At 39.1% G+C, this 18,248-nt stretch overlaps 1 protein-coding gene and 1 gene segment (V, D, J or C); one reads left to right on the forward strand and one right to left on the reverse strand.

Annotated features, from left to right (window-relative positions):
- Positions 1-1,035: 1,035 nt before the first annotated feature.
- Positions 1,036-18,248, reverse strand: part of LOC129434453 (immunoglobulin kappa light chain-like) — a 112,775-nt gene continuing 95,562 nt past the window's right edge. Inside the window, exons 3-4 of the mRNA XM_073868438.1 lie at positions 2,801-2,852; positions 1,036-1,458 (exon numbers count right to left, since the gene is read on the reverse strand). Coding sequence (XP_073724539.1) covers positions 1,136-1,458; positions 2,801-2,852 — 375 coding nt within the window. The 3' untranslated portion in view covers positions 1,036-1,135. The remainder of the gene's footprint in view (positions 1,459-2,800; positions 2,853-18,248) is intronic.
- On the forward strand, positions 12,131-12,847 carry LOC129433681 (Ig kappa chain V region 3547-like). The segment is given in 2 exon segments: positions 12,131-12,179; positions 12,283-12,847. Coding segments are annotated over 2 exon segments (372 nt in total).

The following is an 18,248-nucleotide window of genomic DNA, read 5'->3' on the forward strand; positions in this document are numbered from 1 at the left end:
GGGATGAGAGCTGAAACTCTCATTGGTTTATTGCACGTTACGCCCAAAACACACCCTTTTACTCATAAAAGAATAGGAACAACCCATTTAGACAATGCGCTGTGCGCTTTAGACCATGCGCTTAGATTGTTAAAATAGGTCCCATTATTTTACTGTTTAATTACTTAATTTATTTTATTGTATAATTCATAATATTTTTAAAACTTTTAATGTAGGAAATCAGTGTCATTGACCACATTTACATGCATCCTTATGATGTGATTATAATGGGATTTTGGCAATGTTGTGATTATAGTTTACCTCATGTTTAAGATTAAAAATTTAGTAATTTATTATTCTGTCACAACCTTCATTTCTGTCCTGTACCATTTGCATTCCTGTGCTCACTAATAGTGATCAAAGACTATTGGCAGAGTTGTTTATCCAGTACAGTAGGGGTTAAATGTGGTCTTCTGATTGTTCAGTTTGAAGCTATCATGTTTGGTTTCTTCTTCTTTCCCTCATCCTTCTTTGGTTTGTCTCCTTGATCTCTGCTCTTGGACTCGGCTCATTCTCTTTGCTCTTCTTCATTATGAGCTCTGGTGTTCAGGCCATTTGGACAAGATTTCAGTTCTCAATTGGTGACTCTCTTTCTTCTAAACTTTCTCTGTTCTCTATCCTATCAGGTAATATTTCAGACACATTAGAAACAGTTAGTTGTAGATGTATTATTTGCTATTTCATGCATTTATAGTGTAACCATATTAATTTGAATAATTTGAATCCAGTTTTGGTGCCAAAAACTTTTAATTGCATCTTAAATATTTCTTTAAAATGTTTCCTTCACTTCATGTTCAAGGTTCTTCATTTCATTTGACTGACAGTTATGTTAATGTACTTCATCTGCAGGTGTTTTCATGCTTCATTGAGTCAGGTTTATTTATAAAATATGAGCTTTCATATTCAAAACAGACAAAATGAGTCAAAGACATAAAGATAGAATCTGATTTTATTTGATGAATTGTCACACAATCATGAGTGAATGAATAAAGCAGACATAGACTTGTGTTGTTTGTGAAAAGAGATGTGAGATGAGAGAGAGAAACACAGTTAGTCTGTTAGTCTTGATGTGAGACAGAGGAGAGAGTGAGTGGATCTACTGTGAACACTGATCTCTCCTCAATTCTCCAGTGACTTTATCACGCTGGTCTTTCTGTGTGAGCTCACAGCTGACTGAGATCACTGAGCTCCACTCCTGCTCAGAGAGAGTCAGACTGCTGCTCCAGCTGTACAGACCGTCCTTCTCCAGGAGAGCAACACTGCTGTACTGAGACCTGCTGCTGATCCCGTCCACCTTCCAGTTCAGACTCCAGTCTGAGGGGAAGCCCTTGTTGGCCACACACATCAGTGTTGCTGCTTGCTTTGTGGAAATCTCTTCACTGGACGGCGGCAGGACGATCACTTTAGGGGGACTGATACCTGACAATCACATCAATAATCAATAACTCACACAAAAATCTGTGTTAAACATAAAATATCTTGATAATAAATAATAACTATTTGGTTCTCCTGAATAAGGTTATTTGATCATATGGCTGAATTATACGGCTAATATCATTTTTATCTTTTAAGATGAAAGTTCATATTCACATTATGGTGTTAAGTATTTTATGTCATTGAAATACTGTTTGTCAGGTTGAAATTATTAAACAATAATGATAACACTTTATTTTACAGTGCCTTACACATGTAATTCTTACAGTAAATTATGCATGATTACATTCAACTAACCCTAAACCAAACCCCAATCCTGTACTAAGTAAATGTTGTTAATCATTATTACTCAGTACTTAAATGTATAATTACACTGTAACAGTGACACAGTAAAATAAAGTAAAATTGTACAAATAACTGCAGTTATAACATATTTACAGTTTAATTATAATATGTAATATGTAAATAATATAAATATATAAAATCTAAATAATGTAAACATGTTGTACAGAATATACGTTTGACATGTGCTTCTGTAAACACTTTTTAACTTCATTCATATACAGATAAAACAACCAACATTTTTTTTTTATTTGATTAAATACACATGAACACATTTATAAACGAGTGCAGTTTAAAAAGTTTACCTTACAGTTCACCATAAACTATTAATAAATAATAATGTTTTTGTATCTCAATTTTTCCATTTGTTGTTTCCTTTAGTTAAAATCTCATAAAAAATTGAAGCTGTACTTTATTAACAAAATATTGAGTCTAAACAGAATAAGATTAGGTGTCGGGGTCCATATAAATATTACCAAATTTTGCAACAATTTTTTGAAACAGTTTGGAAAAGTTTTGGAAACTTTATGAACAAATGAATATTAGTCACACATTGCATTATACCAAAACACTACAGTCAAAATTATAAGGTGATCACAATATATTATTAATACGTAAGGGATAATCAACGGCCTGTTGTGCATTAAAGGATTTTAACTACACAACCGCCCGACGTGAAGAGGAGTGCAATAAATCCTTTAATACATAGCAGGTCATTGATTATCCCGCTTCTTCCAGGGTCATTTGTCAAGTTAAAGGTAAGTTAAAACTATTATTTCTCTTTACAGTGCAGTATTTGACCGAATGGCTAAAAATATTTTCAGTTACTAAACGATTTTATTTTATAATTTCCAGCCAATCAGAATCCCACAGATCATGGAATAAACTTAAATAAAGTGAATTACATTCATTGTTTCATACTTGATGTATATATTTAGAAACAGTTATTTACTGTATTAAAATTATTATTGTATTATTTACTTACTGCCAACATCCAGTCTGGTGCCGCTGCCGAATGTGTACCACAGTGATACAAACTAATAGAGCGACTGTACAAAAACCTCTACACACTTGACTGAACACAAACTACAGCAGAATATACAACACTAACATCACACAACACAAACAAATATTGTGAATATCTCTGAATGATTTTTATTTAAATAATAAACAAAAAACTATTTCAAAATCTTTTCATGTTTGTTGCTTGATCATTGTATTTTCTCCAGTTTTTGTGGACACTTTGTAACTCTTAAACATGCATACACATGCACTTTACACAAATTAATTTTGCACATTAATGTTTTACTTTTATTCAAAACTTTATAATTTCTTTATTGCTTAACATTTTAGTTTTTATTCAGAATATTTATTTTGTGCAAGTGTTACCCTCCTCAAGTCTGGTAAGCCTGAGGGAGTAAGTTGAATGTACCACACTGGCCAGCACTGTAAGGTAATAACAAGAGACACTGTGAAACCGGAGTACTGGCTGCAGTCATGGACAATGTTTAATTGACTCTCATAGAAATAGTGTTCATTAAAGTCAAATATAAAACACTTTACAAAACATGTGCATTTAAACAGTGACATAAATCACAAGTGCAAATGTCTTAATAAATGTGTTCAACATACTCCAAAATGTTAACTGTGAACATTTGCAGATCATTCAAAATGTATATCAAAATAAGAAAAACTTTGTTACAAAACCAACATTTAAATCATCATCATTTCAATGCATTAACAACATTAACATATTTCAATGAGAGTAGTTACATTTTAATCATAATCATTTTAATCTGAGTTTTTAACCAAATATCATATTGTTCACATCATAACAACATTCACAAGACTATGTTTTCATTTTCTAAACTGTCACAAATGAAGTTGCATTTTGTTTCACATTATCCTCGTGTTTTACATGTACGTCGCCATTTTGGCTCTGACTCACTCATGCTTACGCAGCCATTTTGGCTCGAGATACTTTCAGTTGCAAACGCCTTTTAAACTCACTCAAACTTTATCATCCGATAACAATCAACATTATAAACTCTTTTAAAACGTCCATGAACACTTTTCACATGTATATTTTATCATATTTCACTTTACATTCACCTATTCATACATCTTATGTCTAATACATAACCCAGTAATGCTCAATGTGTCTTAATAACAGTATTTCTCAGTCATCTAACAGAAATAAACACATACGTCTTTGAAGCACATTGTTTTACATTAGTGTAAACCAGTTTTTGAAACAGTTTTGCTCACCTGTAAGGTAATAACAAGAGACACTGTGAAACCGGAGTACTGGCTGCAGTCATGGACAATGTTTAATTGACTCTGACTCGCCCGGTTCATCACCTAGAAGCAATAGCGCTCAGCGCCCTCTACAGGCAGCAATTATAAACAGCAACAAAGCATTATTTTTTCTACTCAATGAAAAGATGAATGAAAATGATGAATTTACATCAATTTATATCAATAAAATGAACTGAAGAATATAATGAAAATGCTTTTAACACATAAATGCCACATGACATTTAAATTTTAAAGGGGGGGTGTCTTTTTTTCCCTTCCTCTCTACACATATACACATGCATTTTATTTTAAAACACATTCATTTTTTTCAACCCACTACACTCTCCCCTACTTTCTTAGATGGCTCCTGACATCTGAATTACTTCTGCTACTCTTTATTATTATAATTTCTTTCTTTGATCTCTTTTTTCAGACACTACCTCAGTAACTAGTAGGATACCACTGGCAGCAGGGATGAGGGGGCATATACTGGTGGTAAGGAGCATTTTCATGTGGGATGTATTGCGGTAAGTACCAAAGTGCATTTGCTTCTGCTCTCCAAGGTCGATATGATGGTTTGCCCAGTGTGTCATAGGTAAACATTTCTCTTGGTTTTCCCACTCTTTGTGTCCTTCTCCCATTTCCTTCTTCCATCGCTTCTCTTTCTAGTTCATTTTCTGCAACTCTGTCTATTTCTCCTTCACTCCTTTGTCTTTCCTCATCTTTATCTGGTGTCACAGACCTATGATTTGGGCCAGGGACACATGGAGTCTCAAAGATTTGTTCCAACTCCTCAACTTGATTTCTTTCGTCAGGATAGAATTCTGTTGCAGTTGAACGGAGGTAAGAACGGTTTAGGGTTGTCTGAGTCTCAGGTTCACCTTCTGTTGTTGGAACTGTCACAAATCTGTAGCAAGGTATGTTTGTACGAAGGTTATACTGGTAAGTATGTTCATCCTCCTCTGAAGCATCAGAGTCTGACTCATTCTCCAGCTGATTTCTCACTTGTTTTCTGTGTTTTCCTTTCCTTGTTTCCTTTGTTTCAGCAACAGGATCTTCCAAAGGTAAATCATTGACTGCGAGCAAGAGGTTGCGATGAAGCACACGAAGGGTCTTGGAACCAGTCTCAGATTGTATCTTGTACACTGGGCCATCACCGATGCGCTCTACGACCCGATGCACCTCCTTTTCCCAGTATGCACGTAACTTTCCCGGGCCACCTCTTTCCGAAAGGTTTCTGACCAACACCCGGTCTCCTGGTTGAAGAATGGCACCTCTTACTGCTCGGTCATAGTATTTCTTGCCCTTTGCTGAAGATTTTTGACTGTTCTCTTTTGCGATTTGATATGCTTGCCTCATTCTGTCTTCCCATTTCTTTGCAAAAGCTTGTTGATTTGAACTCTCTGTCTTGCGTTCCAGGTTAAACAGCAAGTCGACAGGCAATCGGGGTGATCTGCCATACAAAAGGAAGAATGGAGAATAGCCGGTCGCTTCATGCCTGGTACAATTATAAGCATGCACAATGTGAGGCAGGTAGTCCTTCCATTCTCTTTTTTTTTCCTCCTCCAGAGTCCTAAGCATTTGCAGAATTGTCCGATTTAGCCTCTCCACAGGATTACACTGAGGATGATATGGTGTGGTTCTCGAGTGAGCTATTCCTGACAGCTGTTGTAACCGCTGAAACAGGTGGTTCTCAAACTCTTTGCCTTGGTCGTGGTGGAGTTTTTCAGGATACCCAAACCGAGGAATGAAGTCCTGGAAAATCTTTTCCGCGGCGGTCTTACCGGACTTGTTTCTCGTTGGATACGCCTGTGCAAAGCGGGTGAAGTGATCTACCAGCAGAAGAATATACTCACAACCACCCTTGCTTGGCTCAAGATGTAAGCAGTCCACGCTCACAAGCTCAAACGGGGAACTAGTTGTAATGGATCCCATGGGTGCTCGTTGGTGGACATGTGGGTGCTTTTGTTTTATGCAGGCACACTTGGTTGTTACATACTCCTCGATCTCCTTCCTCATTGAGGGCCAATAGAAGCGTTCACGAGCAAGATGGAGCACTTTCTCCACTCCTACATGTCCCATTTCATTGTGCAAGTTTTTAAGTACTGTTGTTTTGAACTGCGGAGGGAGAACTAGTTGTCTGGTCTGTCCTATTTTACGGTACAAAATCCCATCCTCTAGCTCCAATTTGGTCCATTCAAAGAGAAGCCGCCTTGTTCCTTGGTTCATGTTTTTCTTGTCTTTTTCGTTTGGTGTCCAGCCCTGTTCTTTCAACTTGATTATCTCACCTATCGTTGGATCATCTCGTTGTGCAGATTTGATATCTTCAGGGGTCACTGTGGAGATGCTGCCCTCAGTGCACATTACCTCTTCCCTTGGACTGTTTAGCTCTAAGGCGGCAACCCATGGAACATCACTGTCAGCCACAGCTTTACTACCCTGCCAAACAGCAGACACAGTTTCAGGTGATAATGTTTGTGTGTCTTCACCCATGACTTCATTCAGTTTAAGAGGATGTCTTGACAGTGTATCGGCTTCAACATTTTATTTACCCGGCCTGTATCTAATGTCAAAGTGAAAGTATGATAACTCACCCACCCAGCGCTGCCCTACTGCATTCAACCTTGCTGTGCTGAGAACATATGTCAGTGGGTTGTTATCGGTGTAACCTGTGAATGTTGGAGCAGAGTAGAGAGAGTCTCTAAACTTGTCACAGATGGCCCATTTGAGTGCCAAAAATTCCAGTTTACCCGAGTGCAGGTGGTAGTTCTTTTCTGCCGGAGTAAGTGTGCGGGACCCATACCCAATGACACGGAGTTTGTTGTTCTGTTGCTGATAAAGTACAGCCCCTAACCCTTCGTTTGAAGCATCCGTGTGTAATACAAAGGGCAGTTCAAAATTTGGGTAAGCTAACACTGGTGGGTTTGTCAACATGTCCACAAATTTGGAAACAACACTTTGATGTTCTGCAGTCCAAACGATTGGGGTTCTGGAGTTAAGCTGCCCTTTTTCACTCTTCCTTAGTGCACCTCGATGACTGGGAGTCTGGGGGTTTTGTGTATTCTCACTTGTTCCAGGTGGTGTTTGGAGAAGCTCAAAAAGTGGCTTGGCCAGTCTTGAGAAGTCTTGGATGTATGACCTGTAATAGCTCAGGAATCCTAGCAGCGTCCGCACTTCTCCCACTGTGCGGGGTTCTTTATTCTTCAGGGCACGGACAGCCTCCAAGTCTGCTGGATCTATCTGGATTCCATCTCCCGACACCAAGCGACCAATGTATCGCACTTGACTTTTAAAGAGCTCACATTTTTTTGGTCGGAGTTTAATTCCATGAGCCCTCATTTTACAAAACACATTTCGGAGGTGGTCAACATGATCGCTAAAGGATTTTGAGTAGCACAGCACATCATCTAAATAGGGGGCGCAGCACTCATCTCTAAGACCCTCTAATACCCCTTCCATGCATCGCTGGAAAGCAGCTGGGGCATTTGTTAGGCCAAAGGGGATACGCACCCACTCATATAATCCCCATGGAGTGTTAAAGGCGGTGACATGTCTTGAGTCCTCACTCACAAATCCCTGATGGTATGCGCTTCCCTGATCCAGAATAGAAAACCATGAATTTCCCCCAAGGCTGTCTAACAGATCTTGAATCCTCGGGAGAGGGTGTCGATCAGGGATGGTCTTGTGGTTAAGAGCTCGAAAATCGACACACAAGCGTAAGCTACTGTCTTTCTTTCTAACGCATACCACTGGTGACGAATACGATGAGGACGACTTTTTGATCCAACCTCTGTTCAACAGATTTTGCACATAGTCTTTGACCTCCTTATAAAGGGGTTTTGGGATGGCATTATAACACCTCTGAACTGGTGTGTTATCTGATAGACGGATTTTCAGCTGCAGATCAGGAATACACCCGATGTCTCCCTCATCCTGAGCAAACACATCTGACTCCTCAAACAACATTTCCCTCACAATATCTTGTTCCTGTTTATTGAGGTGTTCAAGAGCAACAGGTGGGTGCCATTTTTCTCCTACCCCTTTCTCATGATGTTCTTTTCTTTTACAGACATCGTCCGCTGACGTGAGCTGAGATGAACACAAAAGTGCACGACTGATCTGTTTATCCGTCTGTTGAATGTTGGAGGACAGGCAAACTGGTCTGATTTCATTGATGGGTTCGATATTACCTAACACAAGTCTCTGAGGTAGGTAAATGTTATGGTTTGTGGAATTTTGAACTGGAATTTTCACTGTCTTTGAGGCACCAGGAGGCACATTTATAACAGCAGGAAATAACTCCAACCCTTCTGGGATGAAACGTTCTGACGCTGGTTCAAACATCATGGTCCCACCTTTGTGCCATGCTTTTACTCTGCATTTCACCTCTAAGACTTGACCACAGGCGATGGTGACCCCCAACTTCCCAGTCTTTACTGTACAGCTGGCAGTGCATTCTTGTGAGAAGTTAGAGTTCACTGTAGACACCAAGGTTTCAGTTACACCTTTTTGCATCTGCAAGGCCTCAGAGAGAAGATCAATTAGACTGATGTTATTTGCACAATCATTATTCTCCCTTATGATCTCCTCAATTACATTGAATCCAAGCAGTGGACAGTCCATGCTCCTTTGACTCACCAACAGGGGCACTTGGATGGCGATTTTGTTTTGGTTGCCACTTGATATCTGTAATGAAACCTCAACCCATCCATCAAAGGGTACAGCTGTCCCATTTACTGCAGTGACGTGAAGTTGGTTATCTGCTAGTAGAGATTCTAGTGGTTGGATTTCGATGTTTGGTAAGTGTTTTTTTAGCCACACCCGTCCAGCCATGCTGACCTGGGCTCCACTGTCCAAAAGCATTTGAGTCTGGACACCATTTAAATGGCAAGTTATCATGCAACGGCTGCCAATCAGCTGTGCAACACGTCTCTCTCCAATCTCTTTTGCTCTATTGGATGTGTTCTGTGTTACAGGTTGCTCACCTTTGGATGCACGGGAAGGAGGTTGGGACACAAGATCTTCTTCGGTCACTGGTGGTCCCTCCCCAGTGACCTCTTCTCTTTTAAAGCCCGACTTTTCATGAGACAACCCACAGCTCGGTGCCCTGCTTGACCGCACAAGAAACAGTGAGTACACATTTCAACATTTTGGGATATACACTGTTTGCATCTGCCCTTTGTCTCTGATTTTAATGGTTGTTGTGCACTTGCCGCGACTGTTTGGGTTTGCTGTTGGACACCAGGGCCCATTGACATGACTACTTTCTCTAGATTCTTTGTCAACGCAGATAGTTCATGAATGGCATCACGATTGGCTTTAACTTCTGCGTGAGTCAGGGGAGAACATTGCATATTCACATCATCCTGCTGTGTCACACTCGCAATTGTGACCTTAGATTTATATGTGTGACCTATTCGTTTTTGTCTTTCCGTTTCCTCACTAACAGACTGTGTAATCAGTTCTAGGATCTGATCATCTGAAGTTTCCTGTGTCACTATTGCTGTTTTGATGTCCCTCCGGACAAACATGTATTGTTCATTTAGACCCTGATATAGTGAATGTAGAAAAACACCTTGGACCAGTTTACGATCATACTGAAACTCAGATTCTGTCTGTTCTGAAGCAAACACTACCCTCTGCTTAAGCCCCATTAACCTATACATAAACTGTTGTGGGGATTCTTTGTCCTGTTGTTTTGCATTGCTTAGTTCCTGAAATAATTCAGTACTACTTTTGTCCCTAAGGTGAGCTCTAAGGAACCGTTTCAACTCAGCTACGGTAAGGCTGTCTTTTGTAATAAGCATCTCTTTGAAAGTACCAGGTTTGATAACTTTTAACACTGTTCGAATAACTTCTGACTCAGAGAAATTTTCTGCTATACCTTCATCAATTTGCTTACAAATGCTGTTGAAACTCAAGTCTGAATTGGAATCAGAGATTTGACCACCATAAATTTTGAATTCTCTACGTGGCAAATATGATGCAACATCAGAAAATTTAATCAGACCAGTCATTTGTTCAGACACTCTCGGCAGTGGAACAGTTTGTTCAGCTCGTGAATGTGATATCAGACCTGCCGTTTGTGCTACCTGCACCTTTGCAGCCGCTGATGTCGATGCAGAATGCGATACCAGTCCCAAAGTCTCTTCGTTTTCGGTGATATCTGAGGCAGAATCTTGTTCCGTAGCGGTCAACTCACGAACGAGGTCATGAAGGGTCAGCAAGCGGGCCATTCCTTGGTCCTCCAGACTCTGCAGTTGTTCTCCTCGCATGAAATCAACAATAAAGTCGTAGAGTTCCACTTCCGTTGCCTCCCCGTCTGGGACCCCCACTCCTTTCTCCTCTGCGCAACACAGGGCTACCTTGTAGAGGGCTTTGCAGTTCGAAGAGCTGACCAGCAGGTGGAGCTGCTTCTCGATCTCCCACCGTAGTTCCCGAAGAGTAGCCATGGCTAGACTGCTGGTGTCTGCCGTTCAACTCACTGGTCTGGGATGTATGACGTTTAACCACTGTGGTTCTTTACTGATCAGCACCCATCCACCAGGTGGCGCTGATCCCGGACGAGCCCCCAAATTGTTACCCTCCTCAAGTCTGGTAAGCCTGAGGGAGTAAGTTGAATGTACCACACTGGCCAGCACTGTAAGGTAATAACAAGAGACACTGTGAAACCGGAGTACTGGCTGCAGTCATGGACAATGTTTAATTGACTCTCATAGAAATAGTGTTCATTAAAGTCAAATATAAAACACTTTACAAAACATGTGCATTTAAACAGTGACATAAATCACAAGTGCAAATGTCTTAATAAATGTGTTCAACATACTCCAAAATGTTAACTGTGAACATTTGCAGATCATTCAAAATGTATATCAAAATGTGAAAAACTTTGTTACAAAACCAACATTTAAATCATCATCATTTCAATGCATTAACAACATTAACATATTTCAATGAGAGTAGTTACATTTTAATCATAATCATTTTAATCTGAGTTTTTAACCAAATATCATATTGTTCACATCATAACAACATTCACAAGACTATGTTTTCATTTTCTAAACTGTCACAAATGAAGTTGCATTTTGTTTCACATTATCCTCGTGTTTTACATGTACGTCGCCATTTTGGCTCTGACTCACTCATGCTTACGCAGCCATTTTGGCTCGAGATACTTTCAGTTGCAAACGCCTTTTAAACTCACTCAAACTTTATCATCCGATAACAATCAACATTATAAACTCTTTTAAAACATCCATGAACACTTTTCACATGTATATTTTATCATATTTCACTTTACATTCACCTATTCATACATCTTATGTCTAAAACATAACCCAGTAATGCTCAATGTGTCTTAATAACAGTATTTCTCAGTCATCTAACAGAAATAAACACATACGTCTTTGAAGCACAGTGTTTTACATTAGTGTAAACCAGTTTTTGAAACAGTTTTGCTCACCTGTAAGGTAATAACAAGAGACACTGTGAAACCGGAGTACTGGCTGCAGTCATGGACAATGTTTAATTGACTCTGACTCGCCCGGTTCATCACCTAGAAGCAATAGCGCTCAGCGCCCTCTACAGGCAGCAATTATAAACAGCAACAAAGCATTATTTTTTCTACTCAATGAAAAGATGAATGAAAATGATGAATTTACATCAATTTATATCAATAAAATGAACTGAAGAATATAATGAAAATGCTTTTAACACATAAATGCCACATGACATTTAAATTTTAAAGGGGGGGTGTTTTTTTTCCTTCCTCTCTACACATATACACATGCATTTTATTTTAAAACACATTCATTTTTTTCAACCCACTACACAAGTATACATTGAATAATGATAGTGTAGTAGTCTGTACGAGCAGAAGTTTCCTGTCGTCTTCTTTGCATTGTGTTGTCATGCTTCAGTGATGTGTGAGTGTTTATAGTGCTGTGAGTTTAACACTTCATGACTGAGATCAGAACAGAACAGAATCTTCATCATCACACAAACCAAAAGAACAACAATGACTTTCATCATCATCTTCATCTGGACACTCACAGTCTTTACTCAAGGTTTGTGTTGTAACATTTTCATCATCATCATTAATTCATTGAAGAGTAAAATATTGATTTGTTTCAGTGTTGTCTTATATTTCATTCTTGTTGTTTCTTTCAGTGTGTAGAGGACAGTACACTGTTACTCAGAGTCCATCAATAACAGTTCAACCAGGACAACAAGTTCAAATAAACTGTAAAGTCAGCAGTGCAGTGGCTAATGGTGATTACTTAGCCTGGTACTTACAGAAACCTGGAGAAGCTCCTAAACTCCTCATATATAGAGCAACAAGACTTCAGTCAGGAACTCCATCAAGATTCAGTGGCAGCGGATCAAACACAGATTTCACTTTGACCATCAGTGGAGTTCAGACTGAAGATTCAGGAGATTATTACTGTCAGAGTGAACACTATACCGGCAGTAGCTATGTGTTGACACAGTGATAAAGAGTGATACAAAAACCTCTTTCAGTCAGACTCACAGTGACTGCACTCATACACCTGACAGATACTGCAGATGATGATGGTCATAATTTATTTAACTTACAGCTGATTTGTATTATAGTATGTTTAAATAACAACATTACAGATAATTATACATTTAATATGTATATTTTTTATAGTTATAAATTGTATCATTAATTTATCTATTAATTTCTGCTGTGTTAAAGCAGCTTCAACATGGATGAATTTTATTATTATTGTACTACAGTTTAATTTTAACTGTTGATAATCACTCACATCAGTCAGTATCATTGACCACATTTGCTTGAACCCTCATAATGTGATTATAATGGGATTTTGAAAATATTGTGATTATACTTCATGTGTAAGGTTAAAAATGTAGGAATTATTACTCGGTCACAACCCCGTCTTGTACCATCTGCATTCCTGTGCTCACTGATCAAAGACAGCTTCAGATGATCATACAACACAATAACACACAACACTGATCAGAGGAAACACACAAAGTTCATCAGATAAATACAATTTTTTTAACAACCATTCATCCAAACTGCTTATGCATATTGATGACGGAGTGCAGGAGCTTAAAATTATTTTACCATATGATCAGATTTTAGGTTTAATATCAAAGTCATTTATTCTTTATTTGCTTTAAATCCCCCATTAAATAATGAAGCTGTTAAAGGCGGAGTCCACGATGTTTGAAAAACGGTTTGGAAAGGAGACGGGCCGACTACCAAAACACACTTATAGCCAATCAAATCAAATCAAATGCCGGGTTGCGTATGTGTGGGGCTGGTCTATCAACAGAAGGTCCAGATTCTATTGGGGTAGGGGCGTGTTTGTTTAGGTGATTTCAAATATCAACATTGGCTTTCAAACATCATGGACTCCGCCTTTAAGAGCACAACATACACAGACTGCTTGACATCAAATGAGAATATAAGAGAGCAAATTATTTTTCTTTTGTTCTTGTAATTCAGTAGAAAGCAGTACGACAGCAGATCTGCTGATCTTTGAATAATTATGACCCAACAGGTGATGTTTGCAATGACAACATTTCTTCAATGAGTTCAGTGTTCATACCAATGAAGAGAACAAAACTTCATACTTTATGAATTGTCTAGCACAATCCATTAGGAAACTATTCAATGTTTATGAGAATTCAAAAATGGTATGCAAATAACTTCATAACTGACTAATTCCTTCATTTAAGAGAAGTGAAACTGGTTTGTTTCAGTTCAGATGATTTAACAATCAAACAGTGACACTGGGAGTGTGAAGTGAAAATCACATTTACATTGTCAAGCAAAAATCCACCACAACGCCCATATTTATGAAAACGGAGGGTTACGCAGGTAACCCAGGTTCTGTGAATGAAGGTCAACACGCCACATTATGGTTCATCCTCTTTGAGAGGGTGAGCTGTTAGGAGACAGAATAGCAAATTAACCACTCCCCGCTACGTGCGTGCAATCAGCCTCAGTCTACATATACAGGTGCACGCACGCCGGCACTTTCTCTTTTTGCCATCAAGCATCATGCCACTCCCCGAGTGACCACGCAGTGTGGCGTGTTGACCTTCATTCACAGAACCTGGGTTACCTGCGTAACCCTCCGTTCTATTTCATATCGGTCAACACGCCACAGTATGGGTCAACAGTGTACCAAATAAAGGGAGTCACGAGGGGGAAGTAGCGGGGAACCATTCAATTCAATTCAATTTTTATTTATATAGCGCTTTTCACAATTTGTGATTGTTTCAAAGCAGCTTTACAATAATAGAAGCAGTGGAAAGCATAGAAAAACGACAGATAGCACAACATAATACACGATAGCAAAAGCAGCTAAATTTGCTGCGGCTATGAATCAACATTATAAGCGTGCGTATTGCTAATGTAACGTAAAGAAGAGGGTGCTAAGTTAAGCCCAAGAGGGCTGCCTCCCCGGGTTGAAAAACCCCCTAGGAGAAAAAAAACCCTAGGCTCAGCCGGGGAAGTAAAAAAAAAGTCTTAGGAGGGAAAAACCCTTGGGAGATATATTTATATATACATTGAAACGATTAAGGAGATTAGGCGGAGGTAAAGCGGGTTCTTCTGGTGGTCGTTGGTCATGCATCAGCAGGGCATCACATTGACGGTCTGCCGGTGAGTCAGAGGTGTGCCGACTTTCACATTTACCGGAACTGGGTCTGTTTGTCTCAGTGTCCTCGGAGACAAGGACGAGACATGAAGAAAGAAAAACAAAACCCAATTAGCGTAGGGGCCATTCATATGTATACACATGTACATATACACAAACATACATACATTATATATATATATATATATATATATATATATATATATATATATATACATATACACACACATGTACACATACGTATTGAAGATACAACGTCATCCCAGTGACAGACTCTGCACAGTTTGGTTTAGGGAGAACGAGAAAAATGCACGGGACGGCGAATGTTTTAGGAAATGGATGCAGTGACACCCTTTTAAGGACTGAAGTCCCGCCCCCGACTAGTGGGCTTAACACCACAAATCTATACCCACCGAGATTTATTGAAATCCGGACGAGCAAGGGAGTAAAGGGGAGACGGGGACGTGACTGCGCCAGCCATCTCCCTGATGCCTGTCTGGGCTTCACAGTACTCCCCTACTCGACTCAGAAACCTCAGGTGGAGGGCCGAGCAAGTGATAACATAATGCCATACATAATTTTCAATCACTCCTCTGCGCTTTGGCAATTAATGGCCCGATTCGGGGTTTTATTGGTCTAGTGTTGAAGTTTTGGCCTTGTATTGTGCTTTGTATGTGCACAAAGTAGCGTTTCTTTTCCTTATATGTAGCCTTTTCTATTTTATACGTGACATTTGTTTTTGAAAGTTTATGCCTCGGCTCATGGTTTGCTGCACATATGTAAACAAGTAAGGAGAGATTAAACATTTTCTTAAGTTTATTAATAGCATTTACCATGCTTTGAAATGTTGACGAAAATGAGGATTTAGTTTATTTATTTATCAGGTTGTGAGATGAGTACCATTACTAAAACATTATTATGTGAATGCCTTGTTAAAGAGAAAAGTTTTAAGTCTAGATTTAAAGGTATCTATTGTGTCTGATTCTCGGACAATGGTTGGTAAATCATTCCAGAGCTTAGGGGCTAAGTAGGAAAAGGATCTTCCACCTTTAGACACTTTTGATATTTTAGGGATAACTAAGAGACCAGAGTTTTGCGAACGCAGTGCACGTGATGGATTGTATTCTGATAGTAATTCTCTAAGATATGAGGGTGCTAGGCCATTTAAGGCTTTGTAGGTGGTAAGTGATATTTTAAATTGTATGCGATAATTAACTGGTAGCCAGTGTAAAGATGCTAGAATTGGACTTATGTGGTCATACTTCTTAGATCGAGTAAGCACTCTTGCAGAAGCGTTTTGAACTAGCTGCAGCTTGTTTATCTGATTTGCATGGCATCCCCCAAGTAGCGAGTTACAATAGTCTATTCTAGAGGTCATAAAAGCATGGATAAGCTTCTCTGCGTCAGATGTAGACAGTATATGGCGTATTTTTGAGATATTTCTAAGATGGAAGAATGCTGTGCGGCAGACGTTGCCGATATGACTATCGAAGGATAAATTGCTGTCGAACATCACACCTAAGTTCCTAACCGAGGAAGATGGTACCACAATGCAGCCATCTATGTGCAACTTGTAATCTGACATATTATGTTTGTAGCGATTCGGTTCAATAATAAGCATCTCTGTCTTATTGGAGTTGAGCTTAAGAAAGTTATGTGCCATCCAGTCACTAACATCGCTAATGCAGTCTGTTAGCTTAGAAAACGTGTGGGTTTCGCTGGGATGTGAGGAGATGTAAAGCTGGGTATCATCCGCATAGCAGTGAAAACTTATGTTATGTTTCCTGATAATGTCTCCTAGAGGTAACATATATAATGAGAACAGGATAGGACCTAAAACTGATCCCTGCGGTACACCCTATTTAACCAGGGAGTGATATGATTCTTCCTAATTTACATAAACAAAGTGATAGCGATTGGTTAGATACGACCTAAACCAGGCTAACGCCTGACCACTGATACCAACATAGTTTTCTAGTCTATTGAGTAAGATTGTGTGGTCTTTTGTGTCAAAGGCTGCGCTAAGGTCTAGTAATATAAGGATTGAGATTTCACCACGATCGGATGTTAACAGGAGGTCATTTGTAACTCTAAGCAGCGCTGTCTCTGTGCTATGGTGGGGCCTGAATCCTGATTGGAACTTTTCATACGTACTATTATTTGTCAAGAATGTGCGTAACTGGCTTGCCACTACTTTTTCTAATATTTTCGAAAGAAAAGGGAGATTTGAGATTGGTCTAAAGTTATTAAGCTCTCCCTGATCAAGCTGTGGTTTTTTAATCAGCGGTTTAATAACTGCTAGCTTGAAAGCTGTTGGAACGTATCCTATTTTTAGCGATGAGTTAAAGATATTTAGAACCGGGCTTGACACTACAGGGAATACCTCTTTAAGAAGTTTTGTGGGAACGGGGTCTAATATACAGGACGATGATTTGGATGATGTGACTAGTTTAGAGAGCTCATCTATTGTAGTAGGTTTAAATGAATCAAGATGTTCATATGGTAATCTAGTGTTTAGTGAACTAATGGGTAGAGTGATGGCTGCTTGGGTAGTTACGATGTTTTCCCTAATAGCCGTAATTTAGTTAGAAAAGAAGTTCATGAAATCGTTACTATTGTGTTGGAGTTTACTATTGGTTTCTGTTTGTTCTTTGTTTCTTGTCAGTTTTGCAACTGTGCTAAAGAGGAAACGAGGGTTGTTATGATTTTCTTTAATAAGCGTACTGAAATAGGTAGATCTGGCTGTTTTTATAGCCTGTCTGTAGTGTTTAACACTCTCTTTCCATGCTACACGCCATACCTCTAACTTTGTGCTTCTATAACTTCTTTCCATTTTTCTAGCTGCCTTTTTAAGAGCTGCGGTGTGATGATCATACCATGGAGCTGGCGGTTTTTCTTTGATTTTCTTTTTTCGAATGGGAGCAACGGCATCCAGTGTGTTAGAACAGACATTGTTCAGGTTTTCTATTACAGTATCTAGATCGTCACAGTTATTTGCTACATGTTTCATTTGGGACAGGTCTGGAAGAGTGCTAATAAAGCTATCTTTAGTGGTGGAAATTATAGTTCTGGCTAGTTGGTAGCATGTTGTGGATTGAGTGATTCTATCTAGAAGTACAGTGTATGACACAAGGTAATGGTCAGAAACTGCATCACTCTGAGGTGATATTTCGATGTCATTAATATTGAGTCCAAGTGACAGAATTAAGTCTAATGTGTGCTTACGAGTATGCGTGGGCCCTGACACGTTTTGTGTAATACCGAGAGAATTTAGAACATCCATAAATGCACGTCCTAATGCATCTTTTGAGTTATCCACATGAATATTAAAATCACCAACGATAAGAGCTTTATCTACAGTGACTACAAGCTCAGACAGGAAATTTGCTATTTCTTTAAGGAAATCTGCATGGTGGCCCGGAGGTCTATAGATTGTAGCTAAGACAAAAGAAAGCTGTTTGTTGTTACGATCAGTTATTT

Source organism: Misgurnus anguillicaudatus, chromosome 6, assembly GCF_027580225.2.
Source record: "Misgurnus anguillicaudatus chromosome 6, ASM2758022v2, whole genome shotgun sequence".
Taxonomy (NCBI): domain Eukaryota; kingdom Metazoa; phylum Chordata; class Actinopteri; order Cypriniformes; family Cobitidae; genus Misgurnus; species Misgurnus anguillicaudatus.